Raw genomic sequence first — 27,394 nt, forward strand, 5'->3', positions numbered from 1 at the left:
CTTTGGGAACGTCCCTGAGTAGCGCTCCTTGCCCTCCCAGAATACATTGCGCGGTCACAAGATGGCGGCGTCCAGTGGTCGCTGTTGCCTTGGTAACCTTCGGCGGTGGTTCTGCGCTGTGAATAGGCCGCGGGGTCTTGCTGTGGTAACATCGGGTGTCTGGTGCCGGTTCCATCATGCGGCTCCGCTCCCGGATAACCAGGTGTTTCCGTCCTCCGCAGCCGTGCTGTCCCAGCTGTCCCCCGGCCTCACCCTGCAGCCGGACTTCATTACTGCCGAGGAGGAGGCTGCACTGTGCCGGGAGCTGGAGCCTGTACTGAAGAAGAAGCGCTATGAGAGCGGCCATTGGGATGACGTGAGTGGCCGGAGCTCGTCCTTACTGCTGTGTGCGACACCACCCCCGGGTTAGCCCCCCTTAGTGAGAATTTGGGTAAAAAATGACTACATTCGTTAGATCTTTGTTAGATCCGGTTTGATCAACCAAAACTAACGTTAGATCACCCCTACAAAATGAGATATTTACGATCTTTTCCAGATTTATTTTTGATCTTTTTCAACTATGAAATTTGCCGTTTTTTGGATGGATTCTGATAGATATTCGTTAGATCCGGTTTGATCAGCAAAAATTAACGTTAGATCTCCTTTTGTTCCCTAGATATTGGGGGTGTCAGGTGGGGGGTTAGGTACGGGTTAGCCCCCCCTAATTTGAAATTTGCCGTTTTTTGGATGGATTCTGATAGATATTCGTTAGATCCGGTTTGATCAGCAAAAATTAACGTTAGATCTCCTTTCGTTCCCGAGATATTGGGGGTGTCAGGTGGGGGGTTAGGTACGGGTTAGCCCCCCCTAATTTGAAATTTGCCGTTTTTTGGATGGATTCTGATAGATATTCGTTAGATCCGGTTTGATCAGCAAAAATTAACGTTAGATCTCCTTTCGTTCCCGAGATATTGAGGGTGTCAGGTGGGGGGTTAGGTACGGGTTAGCCCCCCCTAATTTGAAATTTGCCGTTTTTTGGATGGATTCTGATAGATATTCGTTAGATCCGGTTTGATCAGCAAAAATTAACGTTAGATCTCCTTTCGTTCCCGAGATATTGAGGGTGTCAGGTGGGGGTTAGGTACGGGTTAGCCCCCCCTAATTTGAAATTTGCCGTTTTTTGGATGGATTCTGATAGATATTCGTTAGATCCGGTTTGATCAGCAAAAATTAACGTTAGATCTCCTTTCGTTCCCGAGATATTGAGGGTGTCAGGTGGGGGTTAGGTACGGGTTAGCCCCCCCTAATTTGAAATTTGCCGTTTTTTGGATGGATTCTGATAGATATTCGTTAGATCCGGTTTGATCAGCAAAAATTAACGTTAGATCTCCTTTCGTTCCCGAGATATTTCCGATCGTTTTCTGGGGAGGGCTAACCTGTAGCTGTCTGAATGCAAAATCCTACAGAGACAAGTAGCGGCTTGGAAAATTCATTGTGGCGGTCTAGACTAGAAATAGGAAAAGCAAATGACCCCAGTAACAGCAAACGTCGCATGTGACCACTGGATATAAGGCCTCTTTCACATGATCTTAGTTTTGTCGTGTAATACGCTGTGTTTTTCATGCATGTGTACTTCACGATGAAATGTACCCATTGAAACCGATGCGTTTATTCTCATATGCGTTATTTTCATGCATACGCAAATGCGTGTAAAAAAAAAAAAAACAATTACAGGATGTTCTATTCTGTAGCATATTACACGATTAGCCCATTAATACAAATCACTGGGTTGCGTGAAATATGATGGGAAATGCGCAGTTACAACGCTGCATTTTTAACGCACGCATACGCATATGATCATGTGAAAGAGGCCTAAAGGTAACATAACCACTAGTGCGGTCTGCAGAGCGCCTGTGTAGCTAGTTTCTGCCTATCTATGGTCACTTTATAGGAGTAATATTGGTCTTTGCATGGTGTTTTATTCAGTCACAGTATGGCAGTATTATTTCATTACTACGTTTGTGTAACTCTCATCAGAGTGGGGGCAAGTAGGAAATCTTGGTGCGTTCCCACAGTTTTTTCCCAGAACTTAACCCCTGGTAGTAGCTGATCTGTAATCCAATGTGAGTATGTGATGTATGGTGCTGTAGGGGTTCCCCGGGATTTCCCCAGGCTGCAGAACGCTGGTGGGGTGACGTCACCCTGCCAGCGGAAAAGCTCAGGGAATCCTTACAGTGCCACAACAGAGGGATGCCGGTGAGCAGTGCTCCCCTGCACATCGTCCTCCCGCTTCGCTGCAGCGGCACCGGTACTCATGGCCTCCCTTGCTGTCGGCTACCTGTGGGTCTTGTACTGCAGGACTTGTCTGTGGTTCCCTGGCGTTTCCCCGGCATAGGACACTGGAGGGGCGATGTCACCCCGCCAGCAGGAGACACCAAGGAACCCCTGCAGTACCACATTCAGAGTTTAATTCCGGCTCAGAGAAAACAGGTGTCATATTTAAGCTGTGTGAACTTAGCCTACGTCAGCAGATAAACATTGATATGCCTCTATGACATATCAAAAGTTACCTGAAAGCTAAATACAGGGCAGGAAATGCAACAGGTGGGATAGCGGCGGAACAGAGGAGCGGAGCATGATGGAGCCGATCACATGCTCATCAGCTCCCTAAGCACTGCATGAGGCCACTGAAAACCACATGTGGAAAAACCAGGTGGGGCAATGGCTTGAAAACCCACTTAGCTCCTTTTACATTTGCCTGTAGTTTTATCAACACAATGTATCAACTTTTGAGTGATTTTGATCCCACCCTGTGTGTGACCTATTCTTTGGATGTTCAGCTTCACTTTAGTCATAAGAGCAGGCAGAGAAACACATCCTCGTACAAGTGTGATCACTAAATGTGAAGGTCGGTATTGATTTCCTATGTATGGCATATTTCTATGCAGGAAGGTCTGATCTGCTGTGTGTAATCTGTGCATGAGTGTGTGTATGGATCTGCTGGTCAGTGTGTGCAGATATGGATGGCAGCAGGAGAATGGATGCAGAGAGCTGTGTGTTACGAAATTTAATCCCACTTTAAGCACATAAGTGCACAATAGGAAAATGTGCCAAGTAGCTGCAAACCAGTCCTTTACTTCAAGCCTCCCCATTACGTTATTTGTGTTGGCCAATTTATTCATATATAGGATATTAGTCATTCACACGAGTGTTGAATGCTTCACTGAAATGCTGAGAACTGGCAGCAGAGCTGGGCTAGTGACCACATGACCAGCCTAGTCGTGCTATTAGATAGCTGGCATGCGCCCAGTTCCGGGCGCTGCAGCACCCAGACGACACCTCGGAGTGGAGCGCCACTGGTGTCATTATTCTGTGTGTCTGCAGGACAATACAGGCCTGCTGACAGCTGCATAGGGTAGCATTAGGTGGAAGATTCCCTTTAAGCACACCAACATATATAAATCCAAAAGAAAAAGAAGCATGATGCCCATTAACCCCTTCCTGACATGAGACGTACTATCCCGTCCACGGTACCCGGGCCCGTATGACCGGGGACGGGATAGTACGTCTACCGCGATCAGCGGCGCCCACGTGGTGAGCGCCGCTGATCGCGGCCGGGTGTCAGCTGATTATCACAGCTGACACCCGGCACAATGTGTCAGGGGCGGTCACGGACCGCCCCCGACACGTTAACCCCTTGCACACCGCGATCAAACATGATCGCGGTGTACCGGGGGTTAAAGGGAAGCATCGGCAGGGAGGGGGCTCCCTCCGTGCTTCCCTGAGCCCCCCACGGCAGCGCAATGTGCAGCGCTGCTGCGGGGGGCTCCTTTCCTCCAGGCCCCCGAATCCAAGATGGCGATGGATTCGGGGGCCTTCGGGGGCCTGGGGAAGCTGGCTTCCTCAGTGCCTGCAAAGCGCAGGCATGAGGAAGCCTTGTGCACTGCCTGTGACAGATTGCTGATCTGTCACAGTGATCTGTGATGTGACAGATCAGCGATCTGTCACAGGACAGTGATGTCCCACCTGGGACTATGTAATAAAGTAAAAAAAAAATAAAAAAAAAGTGTAAAAATAAATTAAAAAAAATCGCCAAATAAATTAGTAAAAAAAAAAAAAATATTCCCCAATAAATTCATTTTTTGAAAATAATAAAAAAAAAAACAATAAAAGTACACATATTAGGTATCGCCGCGTCCGTAACGACCTGCCCTATAAAACTGTCCCAATAGTTAACCCCTTTAGCGAACCCCTTAAAAAACAAAAATAAAAAACGAAGCAAAAAATAATGATTTATTATCATACCGCCAAACAAAAAGTGCAATAACGCGCGATCAAAAAGACGCATATAAATATCCATGGTACCGCTGAAAACGTCATCTTGTCCCGCAAAAAACAAGCCGCCATACAGCATCATCAGTGAAAAAATAAAAAAGTTATAACTCGCAGAATAAAGCGATGCAAAAATAATTATTTTTTATATAAAATAGTTTTCATTGCATAAAACCGACAAAAACATAAAAAAAGACCTAAATGAGGTATCGCTGTAACCGTACTGACCCGAAGAATAAAACCGCTTTATCAATTTTACCGCACGCGGAACGGTGTAAACGCACCCCCCCCAAAAGAAATTCATGAAACGCTGGTTTTTGTTCATTCTGCGTCACAAAAATCGGAATAAAAAGCGATCAAAAAATTTCACGTGCCCGAAAATGGTACCAATAAAAACGTCAACTCGTCCCGCAAAAAATAAGACCTCACATGACTCGGTGGGTCAAAATACGGAAAAATTATAGCTCTCAATATGTGGTGATGCAAAAACTATTTTTACAATAAAAAGCGTCTTTTAGCGTGCGACAGCCGCCAAACATAAAAACCGCCATAAATAGTAAATCAAACCCCCCGTTATCACCCCCTTAGATAGGGAAAAATAATAAAATAAAAAAAATGTATTTATTTCCATTTTTCCATTAGGGTTAGGGCTAGGGTTAGGGCTAGGGGTGTGTTGGGGTAGGGTTAGGGTAGGGTTAGGGCTAGGGTTTGGGCTAGGGTTTGGGCTAGGGTTTGGGCTAGGGTTTGGGCTAGGGTTTGGGCTAGGGTTAGGGCTAGGGTTAGGGCTAGGGTTAGGGGCGTGTTGGGGTTCGGGTTGGAGTTAGAATTGGGGGTTTCCACTGTTTGGGCACATCAGGGGCTCTCCAAATGCAACATGGCGTCTGATCTCAATTCCAGCCAATTCTGAGTTGAAAAAGTCAAATGGTGCTCCTTCCCTTCCAAGCTCTGCTATGCGCCCAAACAGTGTTTTACCCCCACATGTAGGGTATCAGCCTACTCAGGACAAATTGCAAAACAATTTTTGGGGTCCAATTTCTCCTGTTACCCTTAGGAAAATAAAAAATTGGGGGCAAAAATATCATTTTTGTGGAAAAAAATGATTTTTTTATTTTCACGTCCGAGCGTTATAAACTTCTGTGAAGCACTTGGGGGTTCAAAGTGCTCACCACACATCTAGAAAAGTTCCGTGGGGGGTCTAGTGTCCAAAATGGGGTCACTTGTGGGGAGTTTCAATAGTTTAGGTACATCAGGGGCTCTCCAAACGCACATGACACCCGCAGACCATTCCATCAAAGTCTGCATTCCAAAACGTCACTGCTTCCCTTCCGAGCCCCGACGTGTGTCCATACAGTAGTTTTCTCCCACATATGGGAAATCAGCGTACTCAGGACAAATTGGACAACAACTTTTGGGGTCCAATTTCTCCTGGTACCCTTGGGAAAATAAAAAAATGGTGACTAAAAGATCATGTTTGTGGAAAAAATACGAATTTTTTATTTTCACGCCCGGGCGTTGTAAACTTCTGTGAAGCACTGGGGGGGTCAAAGTGCTCACCACACATCTAGATAAGTTCCTTGGGGGGTCTAGTTTACAAAATGGTGTCATTTGTGGGGGGTTTCCACTGTTTAGGTACATTAGGGGCTCTCCAAAGGCAACATGACACCCGCAGACCATTCCATCAAAGTCTGCATTCCAAAACGTCACTACTTCCCTTCCGAGCCCCGACGTGTGCCCATACAGTAGTTTTCTCCCACATATGGGGTATCAGCATACTCAGGACAAATTGGACAACAACTTTTGGGGTCCAATTTCTCCTGGTACCCTTGGGAAAATAAAAAAATGGTGACTAAAAGATCATGTTTGTGGAAAAAATACGAATTTTTTATTTTCACGCCCGGGCGTTGTAAACTTCTGTGAAGCACTGGGGGGGTCAAAGTGCTCACCACACATCTAGATAAGTTCCTTAGGGGGTCTAGTTTCCAAAATGGTGTCATTTGTGGGGGGTTTCCACTGTTTTGGTACATCAGGGGTTTTCCAAACGCGACATGGTGTCCGATCTCAATTCCAGCCAAAAACGTCAAGTGGCGCTGCTTCCCTTCCGAGCTCTGCCATGCGCCCAAATAGTGGTTTACCCCCACATGTGGGCTATCAGCGTACTCAGGACAAATTGCACAATAACTTTTAGGGTCCTGTTACCCTTGGGAAAATAAAAATTGGGGTGAAAAGATCATTTTTGTGGAAAAAATATGATTTTTTAATTGTACCGCTGTACGTTATAAACTTCTGTAAAGCCCTTGTGGGTTCAAAGTTCTCACCACATATCTAGATAAGTTCCTTGGGGGGTCTAGTTTCCAAAATGGGGTCACTTGTAGGGGGTTTCCACTGTTTAGGTACATCAGGGACTCTCCAAACGTGACATGGCATCCAATCTGAATTCCAGACAATTTTGCATTGAAAAAGTCAAACTGCGCTCCTTCCATTCTGAGCTCTGCCATGCGCCGAAACAGTCGTTCCCCCCCACATATCAGGTATCTGCGTACTCAGGACAAATTGCACAATAACTTTTGCAGTTCAATTTCTCCTGTTACCCTTGGTAAAATAAAAAAAATTGAACCTGAAGTATTTTTTTTATGAAAAAAAGTTAGATGTTCATTTTTTTTTAAATATTCAAAAAATTTCATGTGACGCACCTAAAGGGTTAATAAACTTCTTGAATGTGGTTTTGAGCACCTTAAGGGGTGCAGTTTTTAGAATGGTGTCACTTTTGGGTATTTTCTATCATATAGACCCCTCAAAGTGGCTTCAAATGTGATGTGGTCCTAAAAATAAAATGGTGTTGTAAAAATGAGAAATCGCTGGTCAACTTTTAACCCTTATAACTTCCTAACTAAAAAAAATTTTGGTTCCAAAATTGTGCTGATGTAAAGTAATCATGTGGCAAATGTTAGTTATCAAGTTTTTTGTGTGCCGTATCTCTGTGATTTAAGGGCATAAAAATTCAAAGTTGGAAAATTGCGAAATTTTCAAAATTTTCGCCAAATTTCCGTTTTTCTCACAAATAAACGCAAGTTATTTGAATGAAACTTTACCACTAACATGAAGTACAATATGTCACGAGAAAACAATGTCAGAATCACCGGGATCCATGGAAGCGTTCGAGAGTTATGACCTCATAAAGGTACAGTGGTCAGAATTGTAAAAATTGGCCCGGTCATGAACGTGCAAACCACCCTTGGGGGTGAAGGGGTTAAAGAGGCACTCACAGACCAATAAAAAGAGGCATTCCCAGACTGATGGGTGTGCAGAGGCATGCTGTCTGAGGCAGCTAATTATCTTATCTGTCTCCTCCTCCAGCTTCTGTGTTTAGATGGCGGACATCATCCAGTATACTTGAGGAACTCCCCTGCTGTGGCACTGTTCTCTTCCATGCAGGCTCATGTGCAGATTGCAAGTACACGAGAGTGTGCCAGATGTCAGCGATCCAACCACCTCCAGCTCATGAACCAGAGGAGAAGGGGCCAGAGAAATGAAACTGCATTGAAAATTATTAATTCTCTGAGGGGCAGACGACAGGCAGGGCTCTGACCATCAGTGAATGACGACAAGAATAAGGCTGCTAGCAGCATTTTCTCCCCACTACTTTCCCACCCAGTCTTACGATGACATGACGGGACGGTGAAGTAGTGGGGAAACAAAAAATTGTAATGATAGTCCGATTCAAAGTGAATGGGACCGTCACCTCACCTTTTTTTCTTTCCTGCCATGATGGCAGTCATTGATGGGGAAAAATTGTGAGCATGGACACAGCCTTAAAGAGTACCTGAACCTTTACTCTGCATTCTGTCATGCTGTGGCTGATGGCCACAGCATGACAGAAAACTGTGTGCAGCTGCAGCTGTGCTCCAGGCCTCCTGCAGCCCGCAGTGCTGCTGCAAATGCAACGTCCCCCCTCCTACCGCCACCAGAGCCAGGAATCGCTTGACTGATCTGGCAAAATGCTAAATGAGTCAAGGTCCTTGCGCCGGGGGCAGGCCAGGAGTGGCTGCGATGCGGTCACTTCCTGGAATGAAGGCCACGCCCCCTGCAACATCACATGATGCAGCAGACTGCTGCGTCACGTGACGTTGGCTCTTGGCCCATTCAATGGCTGTGGGTGGGTGGGCTTCAGCGGCAGTGGCGTTATGCCTAATGACCTGGTTCATCACCAGATCATTGAAGGTTTCCACTCACCAGATTCGGCAGGGGTAGGGGGGCCCCCGGCCGGTGCAGCGGCATTGGTGGACAGATGTCCCGCCGCACTGCCGCACATACCTTACTGTCATGCTGCCAGCAGCCACAGCATGACAGAATTAAAAAAAATAAATAAAAAAAGGTTCCGGTACCCTTTAAACAAAATCTATTTTTTGATGACAGTTCAACTTTACAATGAAATTCCAACCAAAACACTGAGATGTCCATGGTGTATTGGCAATTAAGTAGGATCACTTTCCATGTTACATGCAGTAATGTTTATTTGAAACTATTATTATTTATTTCTATAGCGCCATTAATTCCATGGTGCTGTACATGAGAAGGGGGGTTACATACAAAGTTATAGATATCGTTAACAGTAAACAGATTTACAATGACAGACTGGTACAGAGGGGAGAGGACCCTGTCCTTGCGGACTTACATTCTACGGGATAGTGGGGAAGAGACAGAAGGTCAGGGGTGCAGCAGCTCTGGTGGTGGTGAGGCGGCAGCGGTGGTGAGGCGGTAGAATGGTTATTGCAGGCTGTAAGCTTTCCTGAAAAGATGGGTTTTCAGGTTCTGTTTGAAGGATCCGAGGGTGGTGGATTCTGGAAATATTTTTGAGTTGCAGGCGACAGGAGGTGGCAAGAGATTGGACGTGCGGTTTGAAGGACAGGGCAGAGTCGAGAGTTACTCCAAGGCAGCAGATTTCAGATGTGGGAGAGAGCGTGATGCTGTTTACCATAATAGATAGATCGGGTAGGGAAGATACATGAGATGGAGGAAAGATAATGAGTTCAGTTTTGTCTACGTTGAGTTTTAGGAAGCGAGAGGTGAAAAATGAGGATATGGCTGATAGACACTCTGGGATTCTGGACAGCAGAAAGGTGACATCTGGGCCAGAGAGGTAGATCTGAATGTCATCTGCATACAGGTGGTACTGGAAGCCATGGGACTTTATGAGTTATCCTAGGCCAAGAGTATAGATAGAAAAAAGTAGGGGCCCCAGGACAGAGCCTTGGGGGACTCCAACAGAGAGGGGGCGGGATGAGGAGGTATTGTGGGAGTGGGAGACGTTGAATGTGCGGTCAGAAAGGTATGAGAAAATCCAGGATAGGGCGAGGTCTTTGATGCCAAAGGAAGAAAGAATCTATAGCAGGAGGCAGTGGTCAACTGTGTCAAAGGCAGAGGACAGGTCAAGAAGGAGGAGGATGGAGAATTGTCCGTTAGCTTTGGCTGTTAGTAAGTCATTAGTAATTTTGGTCAGGGCAGTTTCAGTGGAGTGGTGGGGGGTGGAAGCCAGATTGCATGATGTCAAGGAGGGAGATAGATGAGCGGTGGGAGGAAAGTTGAGCATGGACATGCTATTCAAGGAGTTTGGAAGCAAATGGGAGCAGTGATATGGGGCGATAGCTGTGCATAGCAGTTGGGTCAAGGTTTGATTTTTTGAGGATGGGTGTTATGGTGGCATGTTTGAAGGCAGAGGGGAAGGTACCAGAAGTTAGGGATAGGTTGAAGAGATGGGTTAGGGCTGGAATGATCATGTTAGTGAGGTTGGGGAGCAGATGGGAAGGGATGGGGTCAAGTGCACAGGTGGTGAGGCGTGATTTGGAAAGGAGATGAGTAAGCTCTCCTTCAGTGATGTTGGAGAGGGAGGTTATTAGGGAGGGGCAGAGGTCTGGTATGTGGAGCGGTTGGGGTGGTGGAACTGTGAAGGTTTGCCTTATTTGGTCAATCTTGTTTTTGAAGTAGGTGGCAAAGTCCTCAGCAGAGATATGGGGAGTTGGAGGTGGCAGTGGTGTGCGGAGGAGAGAGTCGAATGTGCTGAACAGTTGTTTTGGGTTGTGGGATAGTGAAGATACAAGGCTTGTTAAATAGGTCTGTTTAGCAGAGGTGATGGCTGATTTAAAGGCAAGTGTAGCTTGTTTGAAAGCAGTGAAGTCGTCTGGCAGGCGTGTTTTCTTCCAACGCCACTCTGCGACCCTGGATGCTTGTCGAAGTTTTTTGGTGAGGTTGTTGTGCCAGGGTTGCCTATTGGTTTGTCGCACTTTAACATGCATGAGAGGAGCGACTGAGTCTATGGCTGATGTGAGGGTGGCATAACACTAACTAGACATATACCTTTTAATATCTTATTAGTGACAAGAAAAAAACATACTAGCTTATCCATTTAATTGTTTTCCTATTTTTGTTTTTAGATGCCACGAAAACCCTCTATTGATAGTCAGACATTAAAAAACACATTAAAATCTTATCCTGGCATTTTCAATGCTAATGGAGAGTTAAAGTCAGCCTCTGATCCTATCTGGAGGGAAGTATGTTCTCACCCCTCCTTGCAGAAATATAGCTCCTTGATGGAAGAATCAGAAACTTCCCAGGCTATATTTAAACCCAAACAGATACATGACTATGTATTTCAAAATAGGTATGATCTGCAGACGTTCTTACGTATGGAACATAACATCTTGCCTCAATCAAAAGATACAGAAATTAAGGAGTTGTGGCCTGACACAAGCACATCTGATGAAAACTCTTCAGAGGAACACTCTTCAGAGGGTGGCTTTGTGCGCACACAGGGACGAGAACCAACACTTCTATGGCATGTATTAATCCCTTATGACCAATACTTAGAGATCAAGCCCAAAACAGTGTTCTATAATGAGGGTGACAGCAAAAAGAGGCGCAGGGTGCTCAAAAAACACGCATGGACTTCTATTATAACAGAGGTTCTTTATAAACAGCATGGACTCCCATGTGCCTTCTCCTTTAGGAGGAACAAAGTTCGTATGGGTGAAGACAAAGCAAGAAAGTTCTTAACTGCAAATGGGCATTGCACAGAGTGCAAAGCAGCAGTGTATATTTCTGCAGAAGAGGAACCTAATCTGGGAAACCCTTTAGTTCTTCATGTTCGAGCCCCTGACACAAGACCCATACCACACTCCAAAAAAAATCAGTTGACAGGTGAGAAGAGAAGGAAACTTGGAGAAGAAATGTTAAAAACTTTACCCTCCAATTGGAGACGAGAAACAATTGATTCCGAAATAGCATTTGGAGAAAAGGAACCACCAACCATACCATCACTAAGAATTTGTCAAGATGCTAGGCAAGAAGCTATGGATAGGATGTTTGGTACACCAAAGTTGAAAGATCCAGTTTTATCACTGTCTCAGATGAAGAGTACTCATAAGTATGCAGGAGATATTCATACTATCTCATATGATGGTTTTTTTGTTCATTATTGGTCAAAGGAACAAATATATATTTTTAAGAAGTATTGTTCAAAGCATTGCTTCCCTCGCATTCAAGTAGATGCCACAGGGAGTTTGGTATTAAAAATAAAATGAGAAAATAAATTGTCTGCTCATATTTTTTTATATGAGATTGTTATTAACTTTGAGAATACACAAATGAGTGTATCTCAAATGTTGAGTGAAACTCAAGGTACTCCAACTATAACTTTTTGGCTGGAAAAATGGATAAAGGATGTGCAGAAATTGGCTAAAGAATGTGTCTGTGACTTTTCTCATGCATTACTTGGTGCATTGTCACGAGCTCTAACTGACTGTAGCCTTAACACATACTTGAGGACTTGCTTGTTCCTCCTACTTGGCAATAAAAGTGAAAAACCGAAATGCTATATACGAGGAGATGTTGCCCACCTGATTAAAACTGTATGTCGGTGGAAGTGCTTTCCAAAAAATGTAAAACTTGTGAGGAAGTTCTATATACGATGTGTTGGACTTCTGGTCAAGTGTGAATCATTTGACATTCTTAAACAGCTTGTTCTCAGTACCTTTATTCTTTGTGTATCTGAGACAACAGGTAACATCAGTGATCGTGAAACATCAAAATATAAAACATCAAAGGCATACCTTTGCCATTGCATTGAGACTGGGAATTTGAGAATTATTGATGAGTATCTGGAGAATTGTCAGGAGACTGAAATACTCAGTGATGAAAATGAAAAGAACTATAGTGAGCCACTGTCAGGATGGCTAAATGACATTGTGCAAGAAGCAGAAACTGCAAGTCTAAAACAAGGGGAACAGCCAAACCCTTACTTCTGTCCAGATTTTTCTCATAAACTAGTTCACCTTCTGAAGTATTTTCCTATTTGGACATCTGTGATGCAACCAGTTTTTAAATCACCAAATAAAACAGCCTCTTCTGCATCAGTTGAGGGAGATTTTGGCCTTTTGAAGAACTCCATTCTTCAGCATATTCAAACTCCAATGCGAGTTGACAAATTTGTTGCATTGCATTTAAGTGCTCTGTGTGGGCGCTCAAAAATGGCAGCTGCTGTACATGTCACAGAAAGTAACAGTTTAGTAACATTGCAAAAGGAAGAGGTCATCGATGAATCTGCCATAGACAAACATGGGCAGCAGGAAAAAAGTAATGAAAAAGAAGTTGTTAGTGAACACATAAAGAAACTGACAGACACTCTCCTGCCTCTTCAACAATTTATGAAAGAAACAAGTGTTTTAGAAAGTAGGAACACGGAACAGAGTGTGGTAGAGCTTAGGGAAGAAGAATGTTGGCGGGGTAACACCAACTCTCAATTGAAAATTGTACATACTCCCATAGCACAAAATGAAGGTGATAACAAATCGTTGAAGTCCAAGGATTTACTTTCCCCACTGAACATACCTTTCAAGAAGAGACCAACATATTTAACGCCGTATCCAAATATATGTCAAATAATTGATGATCCTTGTTCACGAAAACTTTTAGGTATCCTGCGCAATGGGAATCTCTTGAACACCATTAATATAAATAATAACGTGTATAAGGTCAATAATACTTGCCCATTTGACTCTTTGCTTCATAGTTTGTCAACCATGTTTGTTGATTATGACTCATACAGAAACTTCATAACTAACTCAGAAAACCCATTTTTGGGTGTTGTTAAGTATTTTGTGGAATTTGGGGCAAATCAAAACATGTACAGAAAGAGAGCTCAGTTGATACAGGAAAACTACACAAGCCACACACTTCTAGGTGGAATTACGAGTTTGGATGCAGAAGATTACATTGGCCATACAGTAGAATTGTTTTTAAAAGACATCCCCAGTTCAACAGAAATATCTACATGTCAAAATGTCACATGTAAAAACAACAAAGAACGATGCAATATCTTTTGGCCAATCAACACTAATGATGTAAAACATGGTTTTGAGCGTGCTATGCAAATTTCATCTAAGGTCATTAATAAACCATGTACACCCAACTGCAGCCAACGTACTACGATTATCTACAAACCAGGACCACATCTTATAATAGAGCCACGTGTTGGTTTACCGAGAAAGCAACGAATCTCTGAATTCCCCACTCAAGTGATCATATCAGATATACGTTATACATTAGGAGCCATTATAATGCATGTTCAAGGAAACCACTACATTTCATATTGTAGAAGAAAGGACAGTTGTTGGGAAGTTTACGACGACATGAGCTACTCTGTAAAAACGGTAGACCCACATAAACTATGTGGAAATGCAGAAGTTGTAATATATGTTAAAATGTAGCTTTTCCTGTTTACAGGTATAACAAATGAGTAAAAGACAATCGCTCTTTAAAGAGTAGCTAAACTTTTAAGCAAGTTTACCTCTATTGTCTCCTCGGGCCTTGTTGTTATGACATTACTTAGTCCTGCAGCAGTACAGCGCTCCTGACCGCTGCATCGCACTCTGTCTCCCCAATGTCCACCAGATATTTCCTCTTGCTGGTGACTACATATGGAGTCACCCAAGATTGCACCAGAACTGATCAGAGCCTTCCTTTCCTTATTGCGAATCAGATTTCACAGGAAAAGGAAGCCTCCGATTGGGGCTGATGCCATCTTGGGTGACTACACATGTAGACACTTGCCAGAGAAAATATTGGGTGGATGTCAGGGAGACAGAGCAGGTGTGAATGGCAAGAACCATGGCTGATACCACAGTGTAGGAACACAAAACTGGCAGGACTAAGGTAAGTTAGAATGAGGGTGGGGAAGCCAATTGATTTAAACTGGTTTGAAAGTTTAGCTATTCTTTAAAACACTTCTTGTAAAGCTAAGGCTGGGGGTCAGGGGGGTTTCATTCAGCTCCTCTGTCAAAAATAAGAGGCTGAATACAACAAAACAAAGACTTTTGCTTCCCCGATAACTTGAATAAGGATACAAGCCTTCTGAACTGCTCGTACTAGAAATGTTAAGGCTGCTTTAAAATAGGGGGGTAAAAAAAAGGCCTGCATGTAGGAAGAAAAAAAAGTGCTAATATTTTGAGCACTAGCAGTTCAGTAAGTTACTGTCCCCATTCCAGCAAACAGGGAAGCAAACTATTATATTTGGTTCTGTCCAGCCTCTCCTTTGGACAGAGAAGCTGAATATAACTATACGTTGTCCTTGTGAACTCAGCCTACGCTAAGTGCATTTACAGACCATTTTCATATACTGTAACTGAAACCAAACTAGATTTCAAAATTAGTTATATGTCAAAAGCAATAAGTAAAAAAAAAAAAAAAAAAAGAGGACTATCTGTTAATTCTCAAAGAGTAACTAAACTTTTCTATTTCATAAGTGGGCAGGGAGGGGGCATATATATTTACTTCTATATAGATGCAGGGTCTACAGATTCTGAAAGTGCCCCCAAGTTACACCGCCAACCATCCGGATTTTTATTTCTTCAGCCGACTGGCTTAATCAGCCTGACTGACAAAAGGGAGAAAAGGGGAGAGCAATGTGACCGTGGTCCTGATTGGCTGGTTGCTGTTAGAGCTAGCAGCCAGCCAATCAGGAGTTTGGCCACAGTGCTAGCCATGCCCGTGATATCATGCAGATCATGGAAGAAAAGGAAATCTAGTGGACAGCTGTGGAAATTGTAAGGGGAAATTTGAAGGCACTTACAAGAGTCTTTAGACTCTGCATATAAATACAGTACAGGTTAGTATGCAAATCTCAGTGGCTTTCACTGCCACACTGTACCAACCAAGAAGAAACAAAAAAATGTAAATTTGCATGGATTTCTACAGACAATACATGTAATACAAGTAATAACCCTCACATACCCCCATGTTAAGCAATAATGCCCCCAAAGTCAGTAATGTTGCCTTCGTTTTGCTCTCCTGTGTGTCCTGAGTCCCACTCCTCACCACCTGCTGCACAGCAATATGGCTTACATGGCAGCAGGAGCGAGTGGCTGCATGGAGCTCATCACCTACAGGAGGGCTGCTGCTGTCTGAGCTGATCCGACATCTGCAGTCTGGGTCCGGACGCTTAGGAGGCAGTGACACACAGCAGCGCTTGCCAAGCTCCTCACAGGCTGAGCACAGCTACAGCCTCTACTAGGAGCTAAGCCGGGCCTCGGAGGAGCGCTCTGACCGCCACGCACTTCTTTCTATCCAAAGACTGCTCCTCCATTCCTAAGTAGGGTTTTTGTATGAGTGGAGAAAAACTATAAGGGAAATGGAGATAAATTTATTCAAATATGTTTAATCATAGAATACCAATAATAATTTACAATACATATTCACGAAAGATGTAGGCTGTATCTAAAGAATAAAAGGACTGAAATTTCCCATGAGTGCCAAATAACTCAAAGGAAAGAAGAAGAAGAACAGTAACGCCCCGGTGTTGGGGTTATAGTGTTCTTTCTTTTGTTTGAGTTACTTTGCACTCATGGGAATTTTCAGTCCTTCTCTTCTTTAGATACAGCCTACATCTTTCGTGAATATGTATTGTAAATTATTATTGGTATTCTATGAGATTAAACATTTGAATAAAATTATATCTAGTCACATTAGTAATTTTCTTTGTTTTTTGTATAATTCAAACACCGATAACTCAGGAACTTCGTCTAGATGTTAAAATGTACATGTTATATTTATATTACAGGGATTTACAGTCCTAAACTTTCAGGTTTTCACTGTTTAAATATCTATTTCTGTAAGGTATTACTTTTACTTGTGTTTTTGTACTAATAAGATTTATTTTTTTGATAATTAAATTGATTAAAAATGAGACCACATGAGGAGTTTTTGGTTAGTCTATGTACAGGCTTTTTTAACCCCTTGACGACCGCCCATTGACTTTTGCCAACGGGGCTAGCCGGGCCTTATTCATCCGCCATAGAGTTTTCACGTCGGGCGGGGAATGGCAGCCCCAGCTAGCCCCATCGGCAATCGCGGGATCCCAGCTGTCCTACTGTCAGCTGGGATCCCAACCCCCAAAAATTAAATATTTTAATATTTATTCCACACGGTAAACACCATAAAAAATAAAAAAAAGCCATAATTTCTATTTTTTTCACTGTTTGAGTCACAAAAAAAGGCATAAAACGCGTTTAAAAAATCGGATATACTCCAAAATGGTTCGAATAAGAACTACAACTCTTCCCGCAAAAAATGAGGCATCCCACAGCTCCGTAGTCAGACAAATAAAAGCGCTACGGGGCTGCGCATGCGGCGAGACCAAATCCTCTCCAATTATTTAAAAAAAAAAACATTTTACTTTTTAAAAGTAGTAAAAAGAAAAAAAATTACATAAATTTGGTTTCGGTGTGTCCGACCTGACACGGAGAATAAAGATATTCTGCTATTTTTACCGCACTGGAAACTAACTAAAAATAAAACTCAAAAAACATTAGCGTAATTAATTTTTTTTTAAATTTTGCCTCTCCTAAAAAATAAATAAAAGTTATACAAAACATTATATGCACTCCAAAGTGGTGCCAAGGAAAAATACAACTTGCTAGCTATGCAAAAAACAAGCCACCTGTACTTTGAAATTTGCCGATTTTTAAATGGATTCTGATAGATATTCGTTAGATCCGTTTGAGCAGCGGCGACTTCGACGGGGGCCAGTTGTGGGCAGCATCAGGACTTCACTGGCGATGTGTCATGGCGAGGAAGGGGGACAGTGTGCTGCGATGATTGCGAAGAGGCGAGCCTGTAGGCATCATGGGGGACGAGAATGACTGACTCGCTGACCGAACTTTCAGATTGTCCCACTCACTCACCACCTCCTCACTTCACTCTCTCTCTGTTGGTCTCCCCCAATTGGACCCCTCCTCTTCTCCATCTACACCTCAGGACCGCTGCTAAAACGGATCTAACGAATATCTATCAGAATCCATCCAAAAAACGGCAAATTTCAAATTAGGGGGGGCTAACCCGTACCTAACCCCCCACCTGACACCCCCAATATCTCGGGATCGAAAGGAGATCTAACGTTAGTTTTTGCTGATCAAACCGGATCTAACGAATATCTATCAGAATCCATCCAAAAAACGGCAAATTTCAAATTAGGGGGGGCTAACCCGTACCTAACGCCCCACCTGACACCCCCAATATCTCGGGAACGAAAGGAGATCTAACGTTAATTTTTGCTGATCAAACCGGATCTAACGAATATCTATCAGAATCCATCCAAAAAACGGCAAATTTCAAATTAGGGGGGGCTAACCCGTACCTAACCCCCCACCTGACACCCCCAATATCTCGGGAACGAATGGAGATCTAACGTTAATTTTTGCTGATCAAACCGGATCTAACGAATATCTATCAGAATCCATCCAAAAAACGGCAAATTTCAAATTAGGGGGGGGTAACCCGTACCTAACGCCCCACCCGACACCCCCAATATCTCAGGAACGAAAGGAGATCTAACGTTAATTTTTGCTGATCAAACCGGATCTAACGAATATCTATCAGAATCCATCCAAAAAACGGCAAATTTCAAATTAGGGGGGGCTAACCCGTACCAAACCCCCCACCTGACACCCCCAATATCTCGGGATCGAAAGGAGATCTAACGTTAATTTTTGCTGATCAAACCGGATCTAATGAATCTCTATCAGAATCCATCCAAAAAACGGCAAATTTCAAATTAGGGGGGGCTAACCCGTACCTAACCCCCCACCTGACACCCCCAATATCTCGGGAACGAAAGGAGATCTAACGTTAATTTTTGCTGATCAAACCGGATCTAACGAATATCAGAATCCATCCAAAAAACGGCAAATTTCAAATTAGGGGGGGCTAACCCGTACCTAACCCCCCACCTGACACCCCCAATATTTCGGGAACGAAAGGAGATCTAACGTTAATTTTTGCTGATCAAACCGGATCTAACGAATATCTATCAGAATCCATCCAAAAAACGGCAAATTTCAAATTAGGGGGGGCTAACCCGTACCTAACCCCCCACCTGACACCCCCAATATCTCAGAAACGAAAGGAGATCTAACGCTAATTTTTGCTGATCAAACCGGATCTAATGAATATCTATCAGAATCCATCCAAAAAACGGCAAATTTCATAGTTGGGGGGGCTAGCTACGGGTTAGCCCCCCCTGGAAAAGATCGTAAATATCTCATTTTGTAGGGGTGATCTAACGTTAGTTTTGGTTGATCAAACCGGATCTAACAAAGATCTAACGAATGTAGTCATTTTTTACCCAAATTCTCACTAAGGGGGGGCTAACCCGGGGGTGGTGTGTGCAACTTCTTCCTCACAATGTCGCCCCTCTACTGCAGACGTCTGAATAGTGTCCTATCCCCTGTGATGTGTTTGGGCCACTGATCATCATTCACCCTAAAATCCATCTTGCTTAAAGAGATATTTTTGCGCCACAGACGGACATTGTCGGGTTGCTCTTGTACATACCAGCTTATCTTCAGTTTACTGCTGTTAGAATTTGGAGCCGGCCTTGAGACATTAACTTTTCTTTTTGCTGCTCGTTGTCCATGAAACCGACCACCGCTGCTTCATAGCGTGTAAGCACTGCGCGTGTTCTGCTGAAAAACTCGCACGAGTCTCGCATTTCAATACCCGGCACTACCGCCGGTATTTGGGACTGGAGTGTGCGGATGCATGTATTTCTATGCAGCTGAACCCTCCGGTCCTGAGTGCCGGCGACAGTGCCGGATATTGAAACACAAGACTCGGTCTAAGACCTAAGACGAGGTGTGCTGTCAGTTCACTGAGGAATCAGATTGCTGCTGCCTACAGACAAGCACCTTCTGTTTTCTAATAAGTGTCTTCTTCCTAGTCCCAAGTGCTGGATTCACAGCTGCACTCCTCAGTACTGCTCTAAAAGTGCCCGACTTCTTCTTGTCCCCAATATCCAACAGATGGTGGATGGGCTCAGCTGCCATTACTTTACCGTAGCTTTGTACATTTCTCCCTGCAGGCGATCCATGGCTTCCGTGAGGTTGAGCGTCTGCACTGGTCTCCAGACTCCTCTGCTGTCATACAGAGGGTGAGAGACAAGGCATTCCCCCCTGGAGAGAACCAACTGTCCCTCGTCCATGTCTTAGACCTTCAGAAAGATGGATACATCAAACCGCATGTGGACAGCGTGAAGGTGAGGAATTCTGGTAGGCCAGGTCCCGACACTGTGCGGAGGACACCTGTACTAAGCTCATGCTGCCTCTCCTTTACCAGTTCTGTGGTGGCACCATTGCCGGGATCTGCTTGTTATCCAGCAGCGTCATGCGCCTGGTGTCTGTGGAAAATGGAGAGGAGCGGGCGGATCTATTGCTGCCCAGACGCTGCCTGTATATAATGAGGTCAGTAGTCCAGGCTTCACTCCTGTGTGCTCCATTACTTTACCCATGTCTTAGGGAAAGACCTTGCAGATTGTTAGCTGATCCTGTTAAAAATGGCAGTACCTGTTGACTGAATCCTGTGCAAAGCGTATTTGGTGTCCAGACTTTCCTCTAATGGCAGATGTTGGATGTCAACATGCTCAATCTTTTGTTCTCAGAAGAGAGAACCTGCCGCCAGCTGTATCTGCCAGCAACCTATCCCCTATTGAGAGCACGTTCATGACCAGCAGAGGCAGCCATGCATATCTAATGGGGGCTGGAGAATGGATAGGTTAAGAGGCTTATCGGAGAGTTGGTTCGGGTCAATTTGAAGGACCCGGTCCATCGGCTGACTGCATGATCTGTGTAGCTGCTGGATGGGAGCCCTGAGACCCATCTCTTACCTGATGGCACCCACATCTTTTCTTTTGATTAGCTGGCTTGCAGCGACGACACTCCGCAACAAAGTCATCACAACAAGCAAGCTAATCAAGAGGAGAGACATACTTGTCGTTGGATAAGAGGCTCCAGCAGTCACAGACTACTGACATGAGCAATGGACCGAGTCCTATGAATCAATTTGCACCAACTCTGTTGTGTGACCACCTACCCGTAAGATCCGATGATCATGCTGCTCACACTTGTAGAATTGACGACAGATGCTACTAAACAACAAATCAGGATCTGCCACCATCTACAGATAAATGTTTGTAGCTAGCGTATAGGATCTCCATCTTTTTTCTTTTTCTCTAACTCTCCCCTCCTCGGTCTCGCTTTCTTTCTCTTTTTTTTTTCTACTTTTTTGCCCGTGCTTTTTTTTTTTTGCTCTTTTGCTCTCTCTCTTTTTCTCTCTCTCAGATCTCCCATTGATTACAATTAGAGATAAGATATAAGGTCCTACTGCCCTAGTCCAATGTCCACTTCAGTGCGAACTTCATAGCGCCGAGGCCTGAGGCGACACCTTGACTTTATGGGAGTCCAGTAATTTTAGGATTTGCCCTGCTCCCATGTTGTGATGAAGTGGTCGCCGGATCCGGGTAGTGCGTTTTGCTCATCTCTGCTTACTATTGTAATACCGCCAGTGTGGGGGGGAAGAGTTTGTGATCTGCTTATTTAGAGTGACCACAATGGGGAATATCACCCATCTCTATTACAGTTGTGGCCAAAAGTATTGAAACCCCTACAATTTTGCCAGATAATACTCAGTTTCTTCCTGAAAATGATTGCAAACACAAATTCTTTGGTATTATTATCTTCATTTAATTTGTCTTAAATGAAAAAACACAAAAGAGAATGAAGCAAAAAGTAAAACATTGATCATTTCACACAAAACTCCAAAAATGGGCCAGACAAAAGTATTGGCACTCTCAGCCTAATACTTGGTTGCACAACCTTTAGCCAAAATAACTGCGACCAACCGCTTCCGGTAACCATCAATGAGTTTCTTACAATGCTCTGCTGGAATTTTAGACCATTCTTCTTTGGCAAACTGCTCCAGGTCCCTGATAATTGAAGGGTGCCTTCTCCAAACTGCCATTTTAAGATATCTCCACAGGTGTTCTATGGGATTCAGGTCTGGACTCATTGCTGGCCACCTTAGAAGTCTCCAGTGCTTTCTCGCAAACCATTTTCTAGTGCTTTTTGAAGTGTGTTTTGGGTCATTGTCCTGCTGGAAGACCCATGACCTCTGAGGGAGACCCAGCTTTCTCACACTGGGCCCTACATTATGCTGCAAAATTTGTTGGTAGTCTTCAGACTTCATAATGCCATGCACATGGTCAAGCAGTCCAGTGCCAGAGGCAGCAAAGCAACCCCAAAACATCAGGGAACCTCCGCCATGTTTGACTGTAGGGACCGTGTTTTTTTCTTTGAATGCCTCTTTTTTTTTTTTCTCCTGTAAACTCTATGTTGATGCCTTTGCCCAAAAAGCTCTACTTTTGTCTCATCTGACCAGCGAACATTCTTCCAAAACATTTTAGGCTTTTTCAGGTAAGTTTTGGCAAACTCCAGCCTGTCTTTTTTTTTTTTTTTTTTTATGTCTCGGGGTAAGAAGTGGGGTCTTCCTGGGTCTCCTACCATACAGTCCCTTTTCATTCAGACGCCGACTGATAGTGCGAATTGACACTGTTGTACCCTCGGACTGCAGGGCATCTTGAACTTGTTTGGATGTTAGTCGAGGTTCTTTATCCAACATCCGCACAATCTTGCATTGAAATCTCTTGTCAATTTTTATTTTCCGTCCACATCTAGGGAGGTTAGCCACAGTGCCATGGGCTTTAAACTTCTTGATGACACTGCGCACGGTAGACACAGGAACATTCAGGTCTTTGGAGATGGACTTGTAGCCTTGAGATTGCTCATGCTTCCTCACAATTTGGTTTCTCAAGTCCTCAGACAGTTCTTTGGTCTTCTTTCTTTTCTCCATGCTCAATGTGGTACACACAAGGACACAGGACAGAGGTTGAGTCAACTTTAATCCATGTCAACTGGCTGCAAGTGTGATTTAGTTATTGCCAACACCTGTTCGGTGCCACAGGTAAGTTACAGGTGCTGTTAATTACTCAAATTAGAGAAGCATCACATGATTTTTCGAACAGTGCCAATACTTCTGTCCACCCTCTTTTTTATGTTTGGTGTGGAATTATATCCAATTTGGCTTTAGGACAATTCTTTTTGTGTTTTTTCATTTAAGACAAATTAAATGAAGATAATAATACCGAAGAATTTGTGTTTGCAATCATTTTCAGGAAGAAACTGAGTATTATCTGACAAAATTGCAGGGGTGTCAATACTTTTGGCCACAACTGTATATTACATTGTCTATTTTTATTTGGATGTCAATCACACTTTGTCACTTTTCATCTCAGCGGTGTTGCTCGCTACAAGTTTACCCATGAAATCCTGCGCACAGAGGAGTCCTTCTTCAATGGCATACCAGTGCCCCGAGATCGTCGTATCTCGGTTATCTGCAGAAACCTTCCCGTGAGCTGATGGTCTCATAGAAAGACTCGTGTTCCACTGCCAATGGTTTGCTCTGGCTTTTCCCCTGTCCTGACTTATGATCAGATGAATCCAGTGACGAGAAATCGTTTTACCTCTTGTTGATACAATTATAAAGGTAATTAAGCTTTAATTTATTGTGATGATTTCCAGTATGTAATTCTGTGTATCTAGTGGAAGGGTAATACAGGGGTGACGTTCGGTTCATGTAGGACTATTACAACCCACCACAGTGCCTTCTCCATCAGTACATGGTGTTCAGGACAATCCTTCTAAATGATCTCCATTTTTGGTTGCAAAAAAACAATGATCTGTGTAGAATATTTTTTTTTTTTTTTTTATCAATGACATTTTATTTGTCTCAGATCTACAATGGAATAAATAAATAAGTTATCTGTACATAAATAGTTTTTTCTTTCTTTATCTTACTGGCTGCTAAAAGCAAGACTACTTATATAAAAAAAAACAAAAAACACAAAGGCAGATAACGTGGCAATGTCCTCACCCCACTTATCTTCAAAGTTCTGTTAGACGGTTCAGAGCCGTAAGTCACAGGTCTTTATTTAAAGGGAATGTGTCACCAGAAAATGACCTGCTGTGTCACGAAAGATTTTTTTGTTTACAGTTTTTCATATCACAATCTATATAAAAAAAAAAATCAAAAATCTTGCAATGAAAGTTAATATTAGACTCATACTTGTTTTTTTTTTCGGCAGCCCCATGGACATGGTCTGCAATAGAGCGGCTCTGACTGATTGACATATACAGGAACTTTGCGATAGTGAAGGGAACGTGACCTATGATTGGTTGATCCTGTGTTATCTACTACATATAGAAGAGTTATTTGTCATTGTAAACCCATCTGTGATGGTAAAGAAACTGCTGAAAAGTGGTGCAAGCAGAGCAGTATGTCTGAGTCTTCTTTTAGGCTTGGTGATCAGTGTGAAATAGGCAAGATTTCTTTCTTTTTATTTTATAGAGATCGTCATATGGAAAACTTGTAAAAATAAAACAACCTCATTATCAAAAAAGGTTTTCCAAAATACATATAAAGGTGTCGCCTGGGCATATAATATTGATGATCTGTCTATGGGATTGGTCACGGCGTGGATCCAAAACTTGATCTGCTTGTTGTCAGTGTATTGAATCATTTTCCTAGTTAGCGAGAGTGCGAATCGATTTGCAGGACCTGGTCCAGGTGCCATGTCAACGATATGTAACCACTGGATGTGTTTCGTGAGAACCGCCATCTCTGACCTGATGACCTCCGTGGCTCCTCCTTGGATTACCCTGTCCATTATGATATCGTCATCATCGTGGCTTGATGTGCATGTGACGTTGTGCCAGGTAGGAGGCGGTTCTTGGGAATCCCATCCGCTGGGTCAGATCCTCCAAATCGATTCACACCATCTCTAGTACTGATCATATCCAACTTAAACGCCTCCTTGGTGCCCTGCAATTCCAGTGAGAGCCATGAAGCCCTGTGATGCCAGTGAGAGCCATGATGCCCAGTGATGCCAGTGAGAACCTTGATACCCTGCAATGCCAGTAAGAGCCATGATGCCAGTGAGAGCCTTGATGCCCTGCAGTGCCAGTGAGAACCTTGATGCCCTGCAATCCAGTGAGAGCCTTGGTGCCCTGCAATGCCAGTGAGAGCCTTGATGCCCTGCAATGCCAGTGAGAGCCTTGATGCCCTGCAATGCCAGGGACAGCCCTGATGCTAGTGAAAGGCCTGATGCCCTACAACAAGTTGTCCCGCTAACAGTGCTTTCTCCAGTGGCAGCTGGATATGATCAGGATGTGTTTTAACCTTCTGGATCTAAGCAAGAAGGGGGCAAAGTTATCTGCAAATCCCATCGTTCAGAGCCATGTTGCTGTGGTACTGTAAACTTATGCTCTGATTTAGTTTTTTTTCTGTAGTCGGGTTTACCTTTTTTTTTTTTTTTTACTTTGTTGCCACCTTGGCCTGGGCCAAACAGATTACATTCATAAATAAGTTCACTACTGAGCGGCTATACGTTACACTGGAGCTCGTTACCCCACACAGCCACACGCTGCCGCCGACAGCTTTTCCACTGTGTGCCACCGGTGACTGTCATCCAGGAAGGCAACGTCTTCATAGTGCGTGGGGCGGCAGCAGGGCCCTCCAAATATTTTCTCCTCCAGAAGTGAAGGGAGGTCGCTCTTCTGCAACAGCCGTGTAAGAGTAAGGTCGTGGTTTGTACGGGATCGGGCACATCCGCCACCACAGTACTTGAATAGGACGGTCTCTTCAGAGTCATAGCCAAGTCCGAGGTCTCCGACTCGCAGCAGTAGCGTCTTCAGACGGCATTCCCGATCCTCCATACGAGGTCGTCCTGACTGCAGTCTTCTCCTAAAACGTGGGCGAGGGGCTCCATCTGATAACAGCGAGAAACTGCCGGCATCTGTAAAGAGACAAATGGGGGGCGTAGGTATTAGTTCTCATTACGCAGGGGTTACACGGTGACGTGTTATGCAACAGAAGCTCTCTGAAAAGTCACAGAACAAAAATGTCTGTGCATCTGCGACTTGCTGTCATGTGACTTTCTTGTGATATTTTCCCTGTAAATAAAATGGACAAGCTGCAGAATCAGTCCTACATTGAAGACAGTGTCAAGTGTGGATTGTGACCAGCAACGGAAAATCCAAAACATTTGGAAACATTTGCCACCTTATGTCGCAGGTGACAACGAAACCCCATTGGAAAGCCATACTTCCAATGTTGCAACGTGTCGCCGAGATTTCAGTGTCGCACGACACCTGTAGTCTTATATCTGCACAGACATTGTGCAGGGCGCTTTCGATGGTGGCAATCAGCCTCTGTGAGCTTTGTGCACACTGTGGGTTGAATTTACCAAGTGCCAGACAAAGAAAAAAAAAACAAAGAAATAACAAAAAAAGATTGAATTAAATTGGGCCAAACTGATTAAAGGTGCACACCAATGAGTACTTTGGAGCAGTTTTAGACTGTCCTGAACTCAGAAAAGGAAATCTACACCACCTATGAGCAGGGGCAGATCTGTGTCATATATATTATCTAGCGAGACACAGAAGATATGACATAATGTATAGCCAGATCACAAGTGAGGACATACGGCACAATGTAGCATAATCTAATATATAAATATGTAGCACAGAGACTATAAAACAGCGTGGCATCACATCATGGAAACCAATATAATACTCAACTTAAGGGATGTTATCAAATATATTTTAATTATACTATTAAAGCAGAAATTTCTCCTAATTTTGTACCTGAACAAGAAATAGAAAAAATGATTTATTATATAGAATATACAAAATAAATAAATTGCAAATTTCATCTAGAAACTTTCCTGAGCCCAGATGACAGCCTGTATCCCTTGCTATTGGTTGGCACAGTTGTACTACAGTTTCACCCTCATCATTTTTAGGTATGTTACTCTTTTTTTTTTTTTTCATGATAACTCTGCCACTAGGGGGCATCATGCCCTACACATGATAAATAAATGAATGTACCTTGCTGAGATGGTCCTCCACCCTGTATCCCCCTAGTAGTGTCCAAAGCTGCGGGGGCCACAGATCCAAGCAGTCCAACCAGGAGGGTGACCCAGAGGGGTTCCCCGCACCTCATCTTGTATACCGTATCTGACTCTCTCTGCAAGACAAAACTCCAGTCCCCCTAAAATTTATACGTGGCGGCTGGGGATGGTTTAACCAGTCATATACCGGATCTTTCCATATAAAGCACATGGTGCTTACGGGGATGGGGGGGGGAGTGCTTGAAAAATTAAAGTAGCATTTCTTTGATTTCTCAAACGTGCGTCACACACCCACACCAAAGAATGTGCTTCATGTAGTACTGTGGTATACTTGTGTGTATATTTTGTAGAATATGTGGAAAGGAAGATAATGGACGATATTTAGACTTTACTGTAATAAACCTATAATAACACTGTATGTGTACATACTATCATAGGAAGACTTATGGCAACTTTTTATACACCTAATAAATAAAGTCTGTCTGTCTTATCTATTCAGCTATTTGTTGATAGATCATTATCTAGCTATGTATCTATAATCCATCCATTCATTCAATCTATCTTCAATTGTCCAAAGGCACTCAGATATATACACGCTGTAATTTATATATAACTATCGGTCTTCTTCATGTATGTATATAACTATCTTTTTTATGTGTGTCTATATGTTTCCTCAAGAGATATGTATGTGCCTGCACTATATATATATATATATATATATATATATATATATATATATAT

General features: G+C 43.4%; 1 protein-coding gene across 3 annotated transcripts; it reads left to right on the forward strand.

Moving 5' to 3' along the window:
* Positions 1 to 32: 32 nt before the first annotated feature.
* ALKBH7 (alkB homolog 7) lies at positions 33 to 27,143 on the forward strand. Of its 3 annotated transcripts, none has more exons than XR_012234459.1 (5): positions 33 to 355; positions 19,715 to 19,888; positions 19,969 to 20,093; positions 22,979 to 23,229; positions 24,577 to 27,143. XR_012234459.1 is itself a non-coding variant. In XM_073587370.1 (4 exons), the coding sequence occupies exons 1-4, from the start codon at positions 62 to 64 to the stop codon at positions 23,100 to 23,102; spliced, it is 717 nt and encodes a 238-aa protein (XP_073443471.1). In that variant the 5' UTR covers positions 33 to 61; the 3' UTR covers positions 23,103 to 23,244. The 3 variants fall into 3 exon arrangements, 1 of the variants encoding a protein (XP_073443471.1); XR_012234458.1 differs by lacking the exon at positions 24,577 to 27,143 and adding an exon at positions 23,828 to 24,142; XM_073587370.1 differs by lacking the exon at positions 24,577 to 27,143 and having other exon boundaries at positions 22,979 to 23,244.
* Positions 27,144 to 27,394: the final 251 nt, after the last annotated feature.

The sequence above is a fragment of the Dendrobates tinctorius genome, unplaced genomic scaffold (genome assembly GCF_039654945.1).
Source record: "Dendrobates tinctorius isolate UK_male_01 unplaced genomic scaffold, ASM3965494v1 ptg000099l, whole genome shotgun sequence".
NCBI lineage: Eukaryota > Metazoa > Chordata > Amphibia > Anura > Dendrobatidae > Dendrobates > Dendrobates tinctorius.

Bases quoted from the DNA above. Each gene is read 5' to 3' on its own strand.
- ALKBH7 (XM_073587370.1), top strand. From the start codon at position 62: ATGGCGGCGTCCAGTGGTCGCTGTTGCCTTGGTAACCTTCGGCGGTGG. The intron at 356-19,714 runs GTGAGTGGCCGG...TTCTCCCTGCAG, and splicing joins AGAGCGGCCATTGGGATGAC to GCGATCCATGGCTTCCGTGA. The intron at 19,889-19,968 runs GTGAGGAATTCT...CTCCTTTACCAG, and splicing joins CGCATGTGGACAGCGTGAAG to TTCTGTGGTGGCACCATTGC.